This window comes from Arctopsyche grandis, chromosome 1 (genome assembly GCF_051622035.1).
Source record: "Arctopsyche grandis isolate Sample6627 chromosome 1, ASM5162203v2, whole genome shotgun sequence".
Taxonomy (NCBI): Eukaryota; Metazoa; Arthropoda; class Insecta; order Trichoptera; family Hydropsychidae; genus Arctopsyche; species Arctopsyche grandis.
Window position 1 is genome coordinate 1,058,609 of NC_135355.1, and position 20,703 is coordinate 1,079,311.

The following is a 20,703-nucleotide window of genomic DNA, read 5'->3' on the forward strand; positions in this document are numbered from 1 at the left end:
AATAATGATTTTACTGATCAGTCCGAAAGTTTCCCAAAACGTTTCCAGTTCTATCTCTACTTATAAGGCTGCTTCGCTAATACTATGAACAACGTTTAATTTAGGAAAAGGGGACCTTTCTCCTCACTCAAATCTTACTCAAGAATGGTTTTAATGATCAGTTCAAAAGTTTCCCAAAACGTTTCCGGTCCTATCTCTACTTATAAAGATGCTTCGCTAATACTAAGAACAACGTTTAATGTAGGAAAAGGGGACTTTTCTCCTCACTCAAATCTTACTCAAGAATGATTTTACTGATCAGTTCGAAAGTTTTCCAAAACGCTTCCGGTCTTATCTCTACTTATAAAGATGCTTCGCTAATACTAAGGACAACATTTGATGTAGGAAAAGGGGACCTTTCTCCTCACTCAAATCTTACTCAAGAATGATTTAAATGATCAGTTCAAAAGTTTCCCAAAACGCTTCCGGTCCTATCTCTACTTATAAGGATGCTTCGCTAATACTAAGGACAACGTTTGATTTAGGAAAAGGCGACCTTTTTCCTCACTCAAATCTTACTCAAGAATGATTTTACTGATCAGTTCGAAAGTTTTCCAAAACGCTTCCGGTCTTATCTCTACTTATAAAGATGCTTCGCTAATACTAAGGACAACATTTGATGTAGGAAAAGGGGACCTTTCTCCTCACTCAAATCTTACTCAAGAATGATTTTAATGATCAGTTCAAAAGTTTCCCAAAACGCTTCCGGTCCTATCTCTACTTATAAGGATGCTTCGCTAATACTAAGGACAACGTTTGATTTAGGAAAAGGCGACCTTTTTCCTCACTCAAATCTTACTCAAGAATGATTTTACTGATCAGTCCGAACGTTTCCCAAAACGTTTCCGGTCCTATATCTACTTATAAGGATGCTTCGCTTATACTAAGGACAACATTTGATGTAGGAAAAGGGGAACTTTCTCCTCACTCAAATCTTGCTCAAAAATGATTTTAATGATCAGTCCGAAAGTTTCCCAAAACGTTTCCGGTCCTATCTCTACTTATAAGGATGCTTCGCTAATACTAAGGACAACGTTTGATATAGGAAAAGGGGACCTTTATCCTCACTCAAATCTTACTCAAGAATGGTTTTACTGATCAGACCGAAAGTTTCCAGCTTAGGGGAGAAGATTCAATCAACCCTACCTATAGATTGGAACCCTCCTAGTTGCGAAGGTGGCTGTTGAAACTTTGCAAACTTAATACTGTTGCATAAGGGTGGGTGGAGGATGTAAACGAAAGGCCAAAGTCGCTTAACAGCATTTATTGGGTGATTAAGGAGGTCCACACACAGCCAGTGCTCCTTTCAGAATGCTCCCCCATGCCAAGTGTACTTCCTTTTAAAGGACAGGTTGCTAACTGTAGCGTCCTCGACCCGTCTGTTTACCTATTGTTTAGTCACGTATGGTCTCACGGTCTTGGGCACGCAGTCTCACGCTTTCGTCTGGATTCTGAGAACTACCGGGGATGCCTCTCGGCCTAATCCGAGGGTCTCCATTGTCCACTTCCGAATGCACTTTAGGCGGCGTATAATCTCCGAATGCAATTAACCGCTTACTTTTATCTATGCCTACGCTATAATAGTTACATAGTTCGTGTAACATGGATATATAATAACGTTCCTCTATTGCCCAGGGTTGATCGAAGTTTTTTTTCACACTAAAGTACATCAAATTCAGCGGCTCCATTAAGTATGCAGAAATACTTGAATTTATTTTGATTTGTATTTATCATTTACACAGCCAGCTTTGTAAACACAGACATTTGCAAAATATTTACAAAATATATGTACATCTGCCGGATTTTCTATTGACTCTACTAAAAGACTTTGCAAAATTTAAGCGCATTAAAATTTACGACGGTTTCATATTTCCACGCGAAACTGTGTGCAAACAAGCAAACTTTTCCGCGTACACAGGTAGCAATATACATACATATATGAACATATAAGTAATTCAAGTTTCTGGAAACTAAACAACGTTGCGAAAAATTGGATGATTTTTATTTAAATTTTGTCGATTTGAATTATTATATTTTCATATGAAACCTGTTACATAAGACGTCATATATTTTTTTATTTTATTTTTATTTTTATTACATACACACATCATATGTGCCATGACACGAACTACCCCAAGGCGACACATGTGGTTAGATTGTTTTTTTTTCATTTTATATAATTACATAAAATATAATTCATACGCAGAAAATTTGCGAAAAATGTATTATGTACATACTTAGGTAGCATTATTTTTTTGAAATTCAATAAATTCGAGAAGCTGGAATTTTCGAGAAGCTGAGAGGGAGGATACCGATTTACTGAATCGCCACAACTAGGGATTTCAATACCGAAAGTACCGATACCGGTAGTATCGGTATTTAACCGAAAGTAAGCCTTTGGTAATACCGGTATAAAAAATAGAAATACCGATAGCATCGATTTTTTATTTCCATGGCTAAAACTTACGATAGCGACTGATGCGTATATAATTTGTAAACGCGATATTGAGCGAGCTATTATTTTATAAATGGTTTTCGATCTCAATTTATTTTATAACGTGACACGTCTGTAAAATTGTTCAGTCTCAATTGTTCAATCTCAGCCCCCTTACCCCCCTGTGTCTCAAGTTTTCAAACCTTTTCAATTTTAATCTAAATACGAAAATATATATTGATTTTTTAAATTACGTACATACATTGAAAATGTGATAGTATACATAATATTGTATGGTACATTTTCAGTACGATATATATGTACATATACAATGGTGACACGACAGGGAATATTTTTCTAATTAGTGTATGGAAAAAAATACATTATTTATTTTTTCAACAACAACTACATAATTCCCCAGCTGATGGTTGACTCCTCGTTTGTATATCCAGTGAATCTAAAAATCATTTAAAAAAAAACACAAGTTTCTACAAAACATCATAATCCTTTATACGTGGGACGTACCTACTTTACAAATTTGTACCCAAATATCTTGTATTTGAATGTTTGTGTTTAGTGTATTTTTCAAAAAATACAAGCGGTGCTCAGGATATCGAAAGCAATGTTTTTTTTTTAAATAAATATTAATTAATTTAAAACGAATACCGAAAGTACCGGTAATACCGGTATCGTTATTTTTTTTTTTATTTGGATAATATCAGTATTTGAAAATAGGGTATTTTTTTTCACAATTTCTAGTCACAACAATTTAACTAGAAAATTCGGAAAATTTTAATCAAGATCACAAGATCTCGCCAACAGCGTATTTTGGCCGGGACTTGAACCCACGACCTCTAAAATGCACCACAGTTGAAATTTTGCGTATTTTTACCACGTCTCCGACAGGCCGATTAAAATGAATGGTAAAATAATATTAAGATATGTATGTATAGGCATACCTGAAGTTCTGGAAAGCTCTGGCGTACAATGAGTGTCCAGAGATTGTACAAAACACAGCCGGTCAATAGCCACAGCCAGTAGAAGAAGAAGTTCTCGTCAGGGTTGACGACCGAGCGGGGGGGTCGGACTGCTCGGCGTCTCCTTCGGGACACCCCTGGAGCCCCCGTGCCCCCCGGGCCCCCACCTGTGCCTCCGCCCTCCGACCCGGTGTCTTCAACCTGAACATTAATCAATCTTAAGCATAGGCAAACACACATTCAACACCTTTTTATCATTATTTTTCAATTTTTAAATTCACCTGAAAAATTTCATAAATTTTAATTATTTTTTTTAATTAAATATAGCCTTTTAAAACCGGTCATAAATCATTTTAAATTTTTACACATTTAGAAATTAAATATGAAATCTTTTGATAATTTGACCTATGTACATCCAACTTTATGTGCGTATTACATAATTGGCTTTGTTATCACTTCGTTCAAATACTCGATAAATCGTGAAAATTTTCCGCGATAGAATGTTATTATTATTATCTTAACTTATGGATTATTGTTAGCTTAAATTTTAATCGAGACTGAGTTACTGACATATATGGTCATTATTTTCATTAAAAAAGATTAAGAAAACTAGCGAACGATGATAAAACACAAATAATTGCTAAAAATTTTAGCATTATGTGTGTGTGTGTGTGTGTATCTGTGTAACGAAAGAAAAAAACTTATATATTGTATATATATTGTTTGCTACCAATGTATCCTCTAAGCAAGTCACTGAGCTATTGATAATATTTTTAATTAATTAATTTTTCTATTGGTGTTTTATATTGTTTATATGTAGGTAGTTTTTAGCATTTTTTTCATATTAAAAAATTAAATTTAAATATTAAATAAAATATATTTAAAATTCGACCGCGTGCGGATCGAACACAGGACCGACACATTTATTTTTTTTTATTTATTTAATAAATTAACATGCCCATGTGATATTTCATAGTCCATTATAAACTTGTCTTTAAGCCTTAATTTATCAAGACTGCACTTTTCTAAGTGTATATTAATGCATGTTTATTAAATTTCGTACATTTTTTTTTATTTATGAAGAATTTAATTTAAATTTAAATCTAAAGCCTGGTAGCAAAGCCTCTTTGGATAATTTTTAATCCTGTTAGGACGTGAAGCAATTTTTGCATAATTAAGGGGAGAATGTTTGACATCACAGAAGATAATGCATATTAAAGGAGCTTTTAAAAACCGTTTAAAATTTTTCACATAATACTCTTCACTCAATCTTTGACGTATTAAATTAACTTTTGATGTAAATTTGCATTCGAAAATTTCGCTCAAACGAATTTATTTGGTATCGGGAAAATTATAATTGAATGAAGTTTCAATTTATATTATGAAAACATGTTTCTTACATTTGATTCGCCTTGTTTTCTTTCAATTTTGTACGATCTTAGACGTAGTATATTAAATTACTAAAATATATAAACATTTTCTCGATTATACGAGGTACATTCACATGTTTGTTTGTGGTACAAATGACCTGTTGAAATTCGATCGAATACAAAACCCCTTAAAGCTCGTTTTTCATCACAACATGAAAAGTTGCTTTGCCGTCGGAAAATTAAAATCGCGGTAGCAACTGGATTAAAAAAACGTTGTAAATGTTATCAAAAAAAAAAATGATTAAGTATACGAAGTAAAGAGGAAGAGAGGAGGACGTTTAAATGGGTTATCGGATTACTTGGCCGTGTCAAGAGCAGATTTTTATGAAAACGCGATAAAATCTAGCGAGGAGTTTCCCAGAGACCGAAAAGGGAATACAAATTCAATATGATGGCTGTCAGATCAACGTGCAAGTGAAAATAAAATAATAATAGGAACAAGATGAGTAATAATAGCGTGGCATCAGCACAAAATACCTAATTAATCAGAACATGTGCTCAAATAATAATAATAGATCGGGAAATCCAACAACAAAGATGTAAATTTTTCTAAAATAAAAAGAATAAACGCTTTATTGTGCTCGAAGATTAATAATCGCATGATTTCTGAAAGATTTAAATATTTTGAATCTATTAATTGGGGTTATTTGAACTTAAATTGTACTCCGATAATTTACAAACACTTCGACAACTCAAAGATTTAAAATGTCATTGATCAATTTTTGTTTTCAAAAATTTCGAATGATTGCATATGAATGATATTGTTTACAAGTTTAGCTGTCATAAGTGAAATTTAAATGTTCAATCATATAAAAAAACTCGCAGAGTAACCGTTAGATCACCCCTTATTTGTATCAAATTTGATATATGAAATAAAGTATACGTAATTTTATCGATAAAAAGCTAAACTCACAGTTTCCTGGGTCTCTGGTATCTGCCTGGTGGAAAACCTTTTCAGAAAAGAATCCTCCCTCTTCAGGGGCGGTTTCTTTTGTATTGTGGAAATGGCTGAGCTCAGCTGGACAGTTGTTCGCAATTTCATCCACCTCTGATTTGATTTAGTTCTAAATCACACACAAATAATTCGCATCATAATATATTCAATCAATCGATACATTTGTAATATATATGTCTACAAGTGAAAGTGGTTAATTTTCACACCAGAAATCACACAAACGATACCTTAAATGTTTATCGAAACAACTTCAATTAGATATACAATAAAAAGAGAGCTAGAATAATGAAAATACAAAACAAAAATAGATAAAAATTTCAAATATCGTGCTTGAAAATATATTTTATTCATTTAATTTATACATACATATGTATGTAATATTAAATGTCATGCCTCGAAACTTCAACCACAGGAGAAAGTCTAGAAAATTCTATACAACAATGAAATTCTAACACTTATCAAGAAAATATGTCAGTATCGTCACTATATTCCGAAATGCATTAACGACAGCAGAAAAAAAACTATATTCATTTTAAATACACTACGCAAAATCCGAAGAAAAATCTACGACTATAAAGTCAATTTATACTGCAAAGATGAATATTTAAATTGATGTAAATATGTGTGTAATATTATCATCACAGTTTCATGACAATGTTTACTCGAAGATGATTCATATCATATCAAACTAACACTCAAAAACAAAGTAGAAAAGTAAAGTGAACACAATTTCGTACAAATATAAATGATGTACGATATTGTACAAACAGCAATATCGGAAGAGTTAAAGAAATCACCAACACCAAAACTCAGCATCCATGTGAAACTATCTAAAGAAGGATTAGTTAAGAAACAGCGATCGATCACACGATTCCTAAAATACATGTATGTATTTATGTATGTGAAAAAAAAAAGAAAAGAAAAGCAAGAAACACAGCGAGCAACCTGAAAGAGATGTGGTCATGATCTGAACCTTTTGATTTTCCTTAACGAATAATAATAGGCCATAACGGCCTTGATGTTTTTCCAGTTTTGACTACCAGACAATTTTCCGGCCTCGTCCTCTGCGGCGGCGGCCTCTTCGTCGAGGTTTTCCTCAGTGCCGTAATTTTTCCCGTTCAAATTTCCATCTTCGTCTTTGGATAACAGCTTTTCTTTCAGAAGAGATTTTCTATTCGCTTTCGTGTTACAAATCCCCTTTTTAATACTCTTCCTGAAATTTCAGGTTAAATTGAAACACGCCTCCCTTATCCACTCACACCATTTAAGTCATAGAACGAAAACGTTTATAATTCACTGAGACACCACGTCGCCGAGTGCTTTCAAATTTAACAAAATTCCACAATGATTTATATGTATTATGCATATAATATATATACAGTATCGATCAACGTAATCCCAACAATTTTAAATGCCTTTCAAAAACAAAATTAATTGACATTCAAAACTTCAAATATTCTGTAAGCTTCTGTTACATTTAAATAATATTTCTATGTTAGTAAATAATTGACATAAAACAGAGAAATGTTATAATATGTAATATAAGTGCCTTTTTCGAATAAATAAATAGTGTCGATAATACGCGGTACGTCTCCATAACTACAACGCGCACAATACAGAAATTAAAGTTTTATTTTGATATAGATTTATTTACAATTTGGGTATATGGTGGTGTTGGGCGTTGGTGGCCAATCCATTTCTATTATCTGTTAGTGGATTATTTTTATCCACTTTTTTTTATTTGTCTGTCCTTGGGAACTCTTAAATTAACGTGTAATGTCTCAACAAAAATATGTATATTCATATACATAACATGTACGATTTTAATATTAATTAAACTTAAATAATTGGTTATTAATATAATTGAGTATTCGGCGCTGCCAAGAAAAATGTTTTTACATTTATTTAAAAATAATTTTTACATTTCTCTGGTGCCACCCCTGAAATTTTATGTAGAATGCGGGCGATCGCCATGAATCTTTTAAAAACTGTCAAACTACGATGTTAATTGAATAGTATGTTACTTAAATGATCAATTTACTTATTAAAATGTATCCCATGTTGTTTATTGTGTGTTTTTGAATGCATTGTGCATATTTTAACGATGCACTTGCCCATTTTGCGAGTAATATAAACAAACAGAGAAGTTTTTATCAGAAATATGTACGTCGAGCAACAAGCATTAAATACGACTGATGCCAAAATGATTTCGAAATGTTTGTGGACATTCCTCACTTGACAATAATATTACGCCTAAAGTCACTTCTATTATTATAACATTTCTTTGTCATAAAATTTTACAATATAAAGCGATTTTTTCGCTACTGTATGTTCGGGCCGTCACGATAAATAAAATAATAGTATCAAAACGTTCATAAATGACATTGATGATGAAAAGTATACCTTTGTCCCGAACTTTTGCCGTCAGAACTAGCATTGTTACTGGAGTCATCGTCGTCGTCCCTTGAGGTAGCCAACGACTGTACCAATGATCCTGTTCCTGGCTCTTCTGAACTTCCTTGATCACCTCCATTATCGTCGTTTTTATTATATTGGATCCTTCTTTCCGGTTCGTCTACCTGCGAAATTAATTTTCTTCCGTTATTGTTTTCTAATAAACGTTCAACGTCTCGTTAATTTCAAGATACAATTAATTATCTCTTAATTTAATAAAAGCACTTTAAGTTTATAGCAAATTCGCTCGAATAATACACTTAAACTAAGTAGATTTGGTTGAAAATTATATGAATTTTTTTTTATCAACAACGTCTTGATAATTTCAAACGTTGTATAAATAACATCCTTGCTGATTTCTCTTTGAGAAATTCTGTAAACACGGAACTGAATAATAAAATTCGCAATAAAACACTGAGCGAACTTGAGTAAACATTCGCATTTTTTTAATTTAATAAAAATTTAAATGTGTACAAATTACAAAAGGATATTTAAATGCGCATTTACCGTATGCATTTCGTAAAGTTTGTGTGAATTAAAAAATATATTATATCATTTAAAAATATAAATGTACAATTTAAAAATATCTTCTAATATATTAAAGAAAAACAGCAATAGCAACAAATTATGATTAGATTAAAAGAATCCATAAAAAAATTATGTTTCTTTGATCATATTTGTACACTAAAAAAAAAATAAAAAGTAATAAATAAATAAAAAATAAAATAAAAACTTGATCATTTTAAAAACTACAAATATGTTGTTTTGATAAAGTCAGCATTTTAATATCAAATGCGGGCATTTGATTAGTTATTTTTACAACAGAAAAATATAAAGTAACCTGAAATGAATTAAATGCGCATTAACTTCATACTACAAATTAGATATACATACATATTATGTAGCTCAATATAACATTTTTATTTAGTAGATATATACATATTTATTTAATGCGCAAATGATTCGTTCTAGAGAGCAGAGTTATTTTTCTAAATGCTCCGTTAAATCGTACCCTATTTAACATGAAGCCCTCACTGAACGATTTTGAGCCTTACTCCTCCAAATATATTACAACACATTTATATACGAGTTTAATACAAACATATTAAAAGTCATACTTTTTCTCAGCGTACATATATATAGTGTCTTAACCTTTTTGAACGAATGTAGAACAAAGATTGATGATTCAAATGCTTATAGCCATCAACATTCAATTCAATAAAAAATACTTCATATGTACATAAATACATATGTATGTATGTATATATGGATATGTCAAATGACATATATATCAAATGTCATAAAACATGTTTAAAATTGAACAAGGCAACAAGGCTTGCACCGTTTACGAAAGAGCATTTTTGTGACATTATATTGAAATCCGAATGTAAAATGGTGCTGCAGTGCTGATTTCTCATGGGAGTCAGCTTTTGCGATATTGTTCCAAGTCGATAATATATAAAATTTGACTTGGATGCACCGATGAATAAAATAATAGCCACGTAAGTAGTTATAAGGCAAAGGGCAAGTACGAGTATGTTCCCTTCGACGAAATGTTTGCGTAACGAAGCAAGTTTGAATAGACGTAAAGAGTGATAAAATGTACAAGAAAGATGAGAAGACACCGGCTGTACCCAAGGGCTGTTAATTAAGCCAATCTTGAGCCTTCGATATCCTTGAGCAGGGCAACATAATAAACGAGAATACTTATATTTTCATCTAAGCGAAAAATATATAACGGTACGATAATATAATACAACGAATACGTTGATTATAGTATTTTATAGGACGAAAATTGACAAAAATCTGTTGAAAAGCTCAATTTATTCTAATAACACTGTTCAACAGGAAAAATGGTACAGAGACGAGATATGACTTTTATTATAGATCTATTCCCATTAAACACGAATTTGGTAATAAAAAAATGTTGATTGGCTCGAGATTCGGAGATATATGTACATATGTGTTTTTGAAATCGCGCGATTTTTCTATATCTTGGTGTTGTTCAATCGATGTCTCAAAATCTATCAATTTCCTGTTCATAATGAATATTGGTATCTATAGTCGAGTATTTTATCTTTTATTTTTAGTATTTTTAAGCTTTCAAATCTCTCTAAGTAGTAGTCCAGTTCAAATCAAAAGTCAAAAATACGTATTTTCACTTGGAATTTTTTCCCACTGTTAATACTATTTTATATTGAGTATTTTCTATTGAAACATATTTATTGGAATAGTGTCCTGGCCACACTATTTTTTGTTTTCGTTTAAAAGAGTTAATTAGAAGGGTGCTGAATTTTAAATCGGTAAAATTTCGAACTAAAAGCTTGTACTAGTATTTACCCGTATTTACATGAATCTGAATTGAATTAATAGGGATAATATATTAAATTGTCTTTATATGAGAATTAAATAAAATTCCACTTGTGGATTAATATCAAAAATTCTATTGATAACTGGCTTACCTCGATAAAATAAACGAATAGATAACGAAACGAAACGAATATCTATAATAAAAGTAATATTTCGTCTCTGAACCAAAAAAAAGTCGTCATTCGTCGAACAGTGTAATTACTGGTATAGTGATCGTTATTTATTTTGCACATTTTTTCTTAGTGTTAGTATTCGATGTTCTTTTTATTTTAATAGCAGTATTTAACACGTAATTGTACGAAAAAATCTATTTACTAAAAACATAACTCAATGGTCGTTTTCATTCTCTACGAAAAAGCTAAGAAGCACGTATAATAACATCTCAATCACGACCAATTCTGTCAACAAAATAATTTGAAACTCTATCAGATCGATAAAGAAGGATAGTAGGCAAGGTTGGATTAATCCCAAAAGTACACTAGAAACGTGCTTGGGGCACATAATTGTATCGAACTAATTAGCAAAAAGTTTGCTGGTGGACCGTTACCATAAATCAAGAAAAAGTAGTGTAGTATAGTACCGATATATAATTTAAAGGTTTTAACATACATACATATAAAATACCTTTTTGATTTTCATTTTTATATATTTTAACACAATATTCGCAGAAATGATCACCATAATTATGTAAATTATAAAAATAGTATTAATAATTGTATTTGCCGACATTTTCAGTTTTAATTTTAATTCGCCGTTTTAATTAGCATTTCAAGTACTTACATTTTTTTTAATTTTAATCAAACATGTACACTCGCTTTTACAGATCGCTCCAAAGTGACGAGTGTACTAATTTATTTATTTATTTGGAAAATTTACAGTTTATTAAGTTACATAGATTGATAGTAAAAAAACATAATTATGTTAAGTAAACCATTAATAATTTTCACATATAGGTAAAAAAAAGAAAAGCTCAAACATTTAAAATAAGAAACAAAAATGATAATAGAGTAAGATAGTTAGAGAAAACAAAAAGAAAAAAAATAGAAATAACAGTATAATAAAAATATCAAAATAATAAGAATAATAATATGATAAAAATTATGAAATAATAAAAATAATATAATATATAACAAAAAACAAAAAGACAAAATAAATACATCAAAATAAAAATTCATAATCACAATCGTAAATTTTCAATAAAATTAATCATCGAAAAACAAATTTGCAATAATCAATCTAGCTTGTATAGCATTAATAGTAAATAAGTCAAACATAGAAATTGTTAAAATTAGTGTATTGACGGTGGAGCTTGCACGCCAGATGAATGAGCTTCTTCCATAATTAGAAAAAGTATTAGGTATGTAAAGGAGCTCATTACATCTAGTCATTCTATTTGGCACACGCAATGATAGTCTGCTCAATAATTGAGGACAGTCGATCGAGCCGTTAAGGATGTTCAAAATTGTTGAGATGTCAGCTATCTCCCTTCTTTTGACAAGTGGAAGTAGATGCTGACACCTACAAGCATCTTCATAGGAAGTATAGGATAATCCAAAACGGCTACTGATGTACCTCAAGAATCTCTTCTGAATGCGCTCCAATCTGTCTCTTGCACCAGAGTACTCTGGGTTCCAAACTTGGGATGCAAACTCAACAATACTTCTTACGTATGCACAATAAAGTATTTTGTATGATTTAATAGAAGTAAAGCATTTGGAGGACCGGATGACGAACCCGAGGGCCTTCGACGCACGAGCTACAACATTGTCAATATGTTTACTAAAGGATAGATCAGAGTTTAAAAAGACTCCCAAATCCCTAATTTCCGATACCCTTGTGAGTCTATGTCCGTTGATTGAATGAGGAAAGTCAACTGGACATAGTTTTCTGGTGAAGGTTATGCAGGAGCATTCTGCTACATTAATTTCCAACTTATTTATGCTGCAATAAGCCTCTAGCCGGAACAAATCATCTTGATACAGATACAATTCAATTAAAACAAGCATTTTTATACAATGCGAATTCATACAATCATCATACACAGTGACATCTATGGAGACGTTGTTTTTATAGACATTGCTGAATCAATTGCTGAATAACTTAAAATTTGCATGAGAGATTGCAAAGAAAATAACAATTTAACGGAACAGTTTCAATGAAAATCAGAAAAATCTGCAAACACTGAAGGAAACGATCGACCTGGAGTCACAAAGCAAGGACTGGCCAAAAACGAACCTTGACCACTCTGCTCAAAAGTATAATATGCCAAATATGTTCACGCTGCTGGTTATATTTTATTTATATTTTTACACAAATATATACCAGGAAAGCTTGACAGGAAGACCCCAATGCGCCTTCCTGGACAATTAATTACATACAATGCATCATTTTATTATTACATAAATCACTGTGTTTCCAGAAGCTGAAGAACACGAAATAACAATTAATTGATTAATTTCAGAATTAATCCATTGAGACATCATGGATTTTTGTATTGTACATAATTTTTACAAATTATACACACAATAAATACAGAAGATTTGTGACAATAGGAAAGATGATTTTTTGCCAATTTTAAGGAACCATTTCAACAATGATCAGATAAAATTGTCAAACTCTGATAAGAAACGATCGATTTTGAGTCACAAATACCCCCAAATCTAACCACCAGTATGGCGGATCGAACCCACTGATCACTTGGTGCTAAAAATACACGCTACCATTAAGCCATACTGCTGGCTAGATGTACACATATGAACAACATGATATCAGAACATGTGCTTCTTGGACATATACCCCCGGTCAAAATCCCTCTGGATATTAACCCCCCCTCCCCGTATTTTTCAGGTTTTTTTTTGCACGGGGGCTAATGTCTAGGGGATTTTTGAACGGGGGTATGTATCTGGAGGGTATGTATCCAGGAGGTTTGTGTCCTAGAACCGAACAACACACAAGGTTTTTTTGAATTGTAAAGTAGAGGTACGTCATCACACGAAGCGTAAGCTTGTACTTAGCATATCAGAATATGCTAAATATGTAATTAGTTCGTCTGTTTTGCACTTGAGTGCAAACTCCGACTAAAGAAGAGGAGAGTTTTATTTAATGTTGATGTTTATTATGTTATGAAACCTCGTACCTATTATATACATATTGTTATGTACCTCGCTTATCAATGTAGTTCCCATAATAATCGAATTCATTTTCTCACATTCATACATGAGTAACAAGTCCATTCAAATTCCTGTAAAAGGATAGTCAGATAAGACAGGAGTGCCGAACTTTGCCCAACCCAGGAATGCCGGAATTTGCCTTTTTGTATCGCTTATCAATGTAGTTTCCACAATAATCGTGAGTAACAAGTCCATTAAAATTCCTGTAATGTGATATTCCGATAAGACAGGAATGCCGGACTTTGCCCAACCCAAAAGATAAGAAATCACTTGTATAGATCACGATTCGATCACATTAGTCAGTCATCACCAACGACTCTGCAAATGACAGTCAGTCATTAATATTGACCCGGAAGTGACGGTCAACACATCAGCAGCAGAACAAAGTTAAAAAGTTAATTAGTGAAACAAAGTTCTACGTATCTCATTTTAAATGCATCATCATTCCCTGCAGTTTTCGAATATATCTATACATATAACGTTTTTATGATAATATTTCCTTTCCTTTGTAAGGTCTCACCATGAATTTGGCTCAATTGTCTGGTCACATTTTTATTTATCCCATATTAATTGTATTGAAAAGGTCCAACTTAAATTTATTAAATCCTTACGCTACTTTTTTCCTACCTACACTCATACTACTGTTCCCAATATTTTAAAAATCCTATCTTTCAACAATATTTCTGTCAGGCGACGACCCTCTGATACTACATTCTTGTTTAAGCTCCTAAATGGTTTCCTTGATTGTTCTGATTTACTGAGTAAAGTTGATTTCAGGATTCCATTTAGGTATTCTAGACACGTTGCACTCTTTTCACTTAATCCTATCAAAACCAATTCCCTAAAATATTATTATTACAGCGTATTTATCGTATGTTTAACGGGGAGCTGAATGAGGTTGATCTGTTCGGTATTTCCTTACATCAATTCAGGACTACCATTAGGAGAATCTTGACCGATTGATGTATTTCTTCTTCTATGTATTATAAAACCTTTTTCCAATATTTTAAGTTTTGTTATGCAATGTTCTATTTAGTCATTTTTTAGTTTCTATTATTTTCTTTTTCATTTCTTTACCTCTGCACCATTTTATGTAATTTGTAAAGATCTGTAATTGGACTGGGATGCTATTTTTACTTACCTCTTATACAGTTCACATGGTTTTCGTGTAAGGGGTCATTTTTATATCTCTTATCTCTTATCCGATCGTTTTCATACTTTGCAATATTGCTCATTTTGGTTATCAGTATACGTTAGTGTATCGTCTGCCATTACGTTGGAGATAAAATATCGTATACAATGCGTATCAAATATCCACAATTTTAGTTACCGTGACGTCTTGCAAGCTACCATAATCTATCTTCAACCTTTTCGCCGTGATATGGCCATATCAGATTTTAATTGTTTAAACGCCTATAATTCACTCTATATTTTATAAAATTTGCTCTATAGGTTCTCGTTATCTCTAATATATAAATATTTATAGTTTTAACTCTCATATGTATATATAAATTTCAAATTTGGCGTGTAGCTTCTTGTAAGGTAATACACGATATACATATATTGATTTTTGGCCAAATATGTCAGATCTGACATTTCACTGCTAAAAGTATATCTCTTCATTGAGTTTTATCTGCGAGATAATTATTCAATAAGAAGTTATGTTGTATCTAATTTTTAATATGATTTATAATAAGCTTACATACATACATCACATACAACAGCTACCCATAACCTCAAATTTCATTGTTTATTTCTCCAAAATAAACATTCTAACCAATACAAGCTTCATATATGTACACAGATTAAACAGTGATAGTTTTATTTTTAGTTATCAGCTGATTTTTACATACCTCCTTTACATTTTAATTACGATTACAATTCAGTAAAAAATTTTCTCTTATCCGAAAAAAAAAGTCTCTTATCCGATCGTTTTCATATTTTGCCATATTGCTCATTTTGGTCATCAATATAAGTAAATGGATCCTCCGCCATTACGATGATGCAAAAATATCGTGTAAGACGCGTTTGAAATTTGAATTTCTGAAAAGTGAATGACGTTTATCCAGTTTTTAGTTTTAAACATAGATGGTGGTAGTAATATAAATTTATTGGTATTTTTATTCAAAATAATAATTTTATATACAAATTATAGAAGAGGTATGTTTTTAAAAAAAATTTATTTGCGTTTTTTTAACTTTGAATTTATGGTAAATTATTACTACGAATAAACATATTCCATTCATGTTAGTCATTTTTCCACAAAATTTCCCAATAATGTTATATTTACTCTTTATTTTTATGCACTTCTACATCTTGTTGTCTGTTTTCTGATTTTTTAATAAATAATAATTGGTTTGGTAACCAAGTAATTTAAAAATATATATAAACTGTGTTTTGAACATGAGAATATGTATGTAGGTATAATAGGAAAAATTCAACGCGCGTTTAGTCCTGATATTTGGCACGTGCGTTTCGTCCTGGGCGAAAATTCGCAATAAATCACTGTTTGCCCGTGCGAATTGAGAATGTGCTATTTGTTTTTGAGATTCAAGGAACAAGGACCATATTTGTAATTTTGGCGGCGAAAAATCCCACGTCACCGCAATCGTACAGCCAGATGGAGAGCTCCAAATGAAGATAAAGCATTTCAAACAATGGTGGAGACCGCTTTTTGTCCACCTTTGTTATCCCAGATTTGTGTCAGGACGTCTTGGACCACAATCGGACTTAGGCTTTGCGGTCCCCCGGCCTTCCGGAGATCTTCAATCTGGAGACCGAAAACGAAAATAGTGACGGGACGACTTAAAAAAATAAGCCCGTCCCTGGAGCGATTTAAGTCACGATAGCGTCCCACGTTTATGTATGGGGAAATCATGGATCACTCCCACATTTATTTTCCCACTTATATTATTTTTATACATTTTATACATACATATATTATTTTTTAAATATATTCAAAAATATCTATACCGAACCGAAAACTCAACACTACAATAATAACTAGTGCTTCCAATCCCGGAAGGTTACTTCAGCACCGGGATTGCGGTGCTGGGAATTTCCGATTCCGGGATCCCGGTGCTAGCACCTGGATTTCAAATGTATAAGAAAAATAAGTTCAATTGCATGTTTTCATATTTCAAAAACGTTCAATTGCATTTTGCAAACTCTCCCGATGTTTCACGCAAAAAATATTCCCATATTGGCGTACTAATTTTGAGAGTTTGGCTACATTCTTTAAATTTTCGGTTCGCATCCATAAGTTTCTTAGATTAAATAAAACACATCCGTAAATGTAATAAAATAAAGTAAAAAAGACTTTGATTCATTGATTTGTTTTTTTACAAATAGTTGAAATAATATAAAAAAAACTCTAATTACATTTACTTTATCTAAAAAATTCGGATGTGACCAACCTACGACTTTATCTATGTATTTGAGTAATATAAGAAGTATAAAAAACAAAATCGATAATCGAACATATGTACATATGTACATACACGTTCACACATACCGGCTATGAGCATTTTCAATACAAATTGAACACAAATGTAGGAAAACTTACACAGTCTGAAGTTCTACTTCAGTCCGATTTGATGAGTGGTAAGTTTCAGTTTGATAGGACGAACAGTGTTCAAAAAATTCCCAAAAAACACTGACTTACAATAAACACACTGAAACACAGAAAAACACGTATTTTTTCTAGATCACGAAAACGTGACCAGTGGTCGATTCTGAGTTCGAATCAGTTGAAATATACTTCAAATAGGATTGCGGTTGAGCACAATATCTGCGACAAAATACAGGCCGTTCATACCATCTCGTGGAAACGGCAAGCCGGCGTCGAAACGGGTGGCAAGCAAATGGACTATGACTGTCATTGCTCATCCCACCATTGTTCATTATATAATGTTGTTTTATGTTTTTTCTATATTATTTTTGTAAAAATAATATTTTTAAAAAAACTTCTGCCAGCACCGTAATCTCGGTATTCAGACTAGTGTCAGCACCGGGATTCACGGTGCCAGAAAACACCGGGATCCCGGGATTGGAAGCCTTAGTAAGAACCTACAGATTATATAATTATTACTATCATGTACATACATATATGTACCTATAATAGCGTTATTGTGTGTTTCTTTCGTAAGATAACGCTCGTCGTACTTATAATAGTCGTTTCTATTCGACATATGTATTTACGTCACAGTTAAAACACTGACAACAAAACGTACAAACATAATAACGGATCAAGAAAAAACTTCTATATATACTGTTTATTACCAATGTTTCCTCTAGGGAAATAAGTCTCCGAGCATTTAGTGCCACCTATTCAAAATGTATTCAATTAATTATGTACACTGAGCAACAAAAAAAAAAAAAATACCAGAGCGGATACTAACCAATCTTTACTAAATTTGACCCACTGAATTCGAATATGATAATGATTTTTGTTGGTTAGTGATCGTTTACGAGATATGAGCGTTTAAAAAAATGCACAATTTTTCAGTTTTTTTTTGGCTTTTGCGGTCTTAAACTCAAAATCTAGTATTGCTGTTTATAAAGTGAGTATTGGAATCCATATTCAGATGTTTTTCCTATTGATTGTGATATTTCATTGCTTTAAAATACTTATAATTAATTGTCTACCAAATTTTTAAAGTCAAAAATATATTTTTTTAACGGATTTTTTCTCCGTGCTATTTTGCGTTTATTTGGCCAGATTTTTATTTCACCACGTTTATAAAAATTGGTTTTCTATCTCAATATTTTTTATCTAAACGTAACTCCAGCTGTAATTGCTTTCGTTGTGTACCCATTTGTATCGCGGATAGCGTTGGTGCAAGCGAGATGGCATGTAGTCCGACCGCAGTACTCTGTGAGGTGAATTACATGCCATCTCGCATAACCGCTTTTCGATTTTTGTTTCAGCTCTGATTCCGATTAATTATTTCTATTCATATTGTAACTTTATTTTAAATCGTGTATCAACGTGTTTCCGAAATCACCTGTTGAAATTTCAACGGGGATTGCTCTAGTATAAATATAATTGTGATCCACCAGTTTTTTAAATTTGCACGGGCTTGTTTTCATCAATTTAATTTAATTAATAGTGTCATTATATAGGCTGTCCCAAATGCGAACATAGTTTGTACCATATACAAATCAAACAATATACATAGATGTAAGCCAATTCTGACAATTAAATCAGATGAAGATCTGATGAGAAAGAATCAACGTGGATATCACAATTAAAGGCATATAAAGTGCCACAGAAATTAAAATTCTTTGATATGCATTATTAGGAATATTATCTTATATATAATATTACATATCATTAGTTTCCCCACTAAAATTACAATATATATTACATACAAACATATAATAGATATTGTGTGTAGTTGTGTAATATATTTTTGATGGACGTAATCTGTAAATTCAATCATTCGATTTCTCAACACAACCTTAGTTGCGAAACAGACTATAATAAATCAATGCGAAGACAATATAATATAAGACATACATAATTTATAGTATTTGTGATAAACTATATCTCAAACTTATACTCTTAGCTAACCAAATCAATTTTAAAAATACAAAAAAAAAACAAATAAAACTAATTCGAACAAAATATTCGCCAACGTACCCAGTATATTCTTTTTGTATTTGATACAAATTTTAAGACATCTCTTTTATTTTGAAGTATATTAATTAATAAATGAATGATTGACAAATTGAAACAAATTTATTTCGATTTAAATTATTTCTTTATCGTATCAAATAGAAAATAAAATTTATTATTCACCGTATCGATATTGAGGACAAAACAGTCAAAATCTCGAGGTTGAATTTTCTTTCGATTAGAATATTTTATCTAGTAATACTTACGTATGTAGATAAAGAAATAATTTACATTAAGCTTATATTATTGTATTAAACGGGCTTAACTTTTATAGTATGTACATATATTTAACCAGCAGCGTGGTCTAGTTGTGAGCATTGAGTTCTTAGTGCTTGATGTCACGGGTTCGATTCCCACTAAAAATCTCGTTGTTGGCCAGACCTTGGTTTGTCGAGGTCGATCGTTTCTTATCAGAATTTGCCAATTTTTCTGATTTTCATTGATACGGTTCATGTAAAATTGGCTTTTCCTTCCCAATTTTCTCTTACAAACCTTGAGTTATTGTTATATCTCAGGTTTTGCCAGATTTCTCACCATAGATGTCTCTATGGTTGTTTATCCAATGTAAAAATTCGTATTGTTATTATTCGTATTTATACGATGTTTGTAATATCTGACCATAGATGTCAGATATTGTTTCGATTTACATGTGTATGTATGTAATAATTATGTATTTAGATGTCTCGTTAATTATGAGTTTTCGATGTTTTGTAATAAATTAGCCATAGTGACGACCTGAAACTAATCTGTAATGTCACTATGGTGGAATTGTAAAAAATAAATAAATAAATATATGTACATATATTTATCAATATTTTTCTCGAAAAGTTGACCTCCCCCCACGCCCTCTATATCTGGTTTAAAATTTTCAATAAAATGTATTTCAACTTTGGGAAAACTAATAAAAATCAAATTAAGAATATTCTTAATGAATTTTTAAACATAAATAATACATTCAAGAAGCTTTTGTATTTTTAAAGAATATTTTGTCTGAATTTGATATAATTGTATACAATTTTTACAAACCTCCTTTACGTTGCACTTACTATTACAATTATTTCACATATGCATATTTATATTATATACTAGTGTTTTTACCCAGCTTTGCTCGTTATTTGTAATATAAACCGCTTAAACATGGCCAATGTAATAGTAAACATTTTTTTAAATTTATTTAAATAGTTTGATTTTATT

At 31.6% G+C, this 20,703-nt stretch overlaps 1 protein-coding gene across 1 annotated transcript in view; it reads right to left on the reverse strand.

Annotated features, from left to right (window-relative positions):
• Positions 1 to 20,703, reverse strand: part of LOC143911065 (uncharacterized) — a 165,683-nt gene that overhangs the window by 25,820 nt on the left and 119,160 nt on the right. The window contains 3 exon segments of the mRNA XM_077429792.1: positions 3,433 to 3,651; positions 5,794 to 5,944; positions 8,239 to 8,394. Of these exon segments, the coding sequence (XP_077285918.1) occupies positions 3,433 to 3,651; positions 5,794 to 5,944; positions 8,239 to 8,394 (526 nt within the window).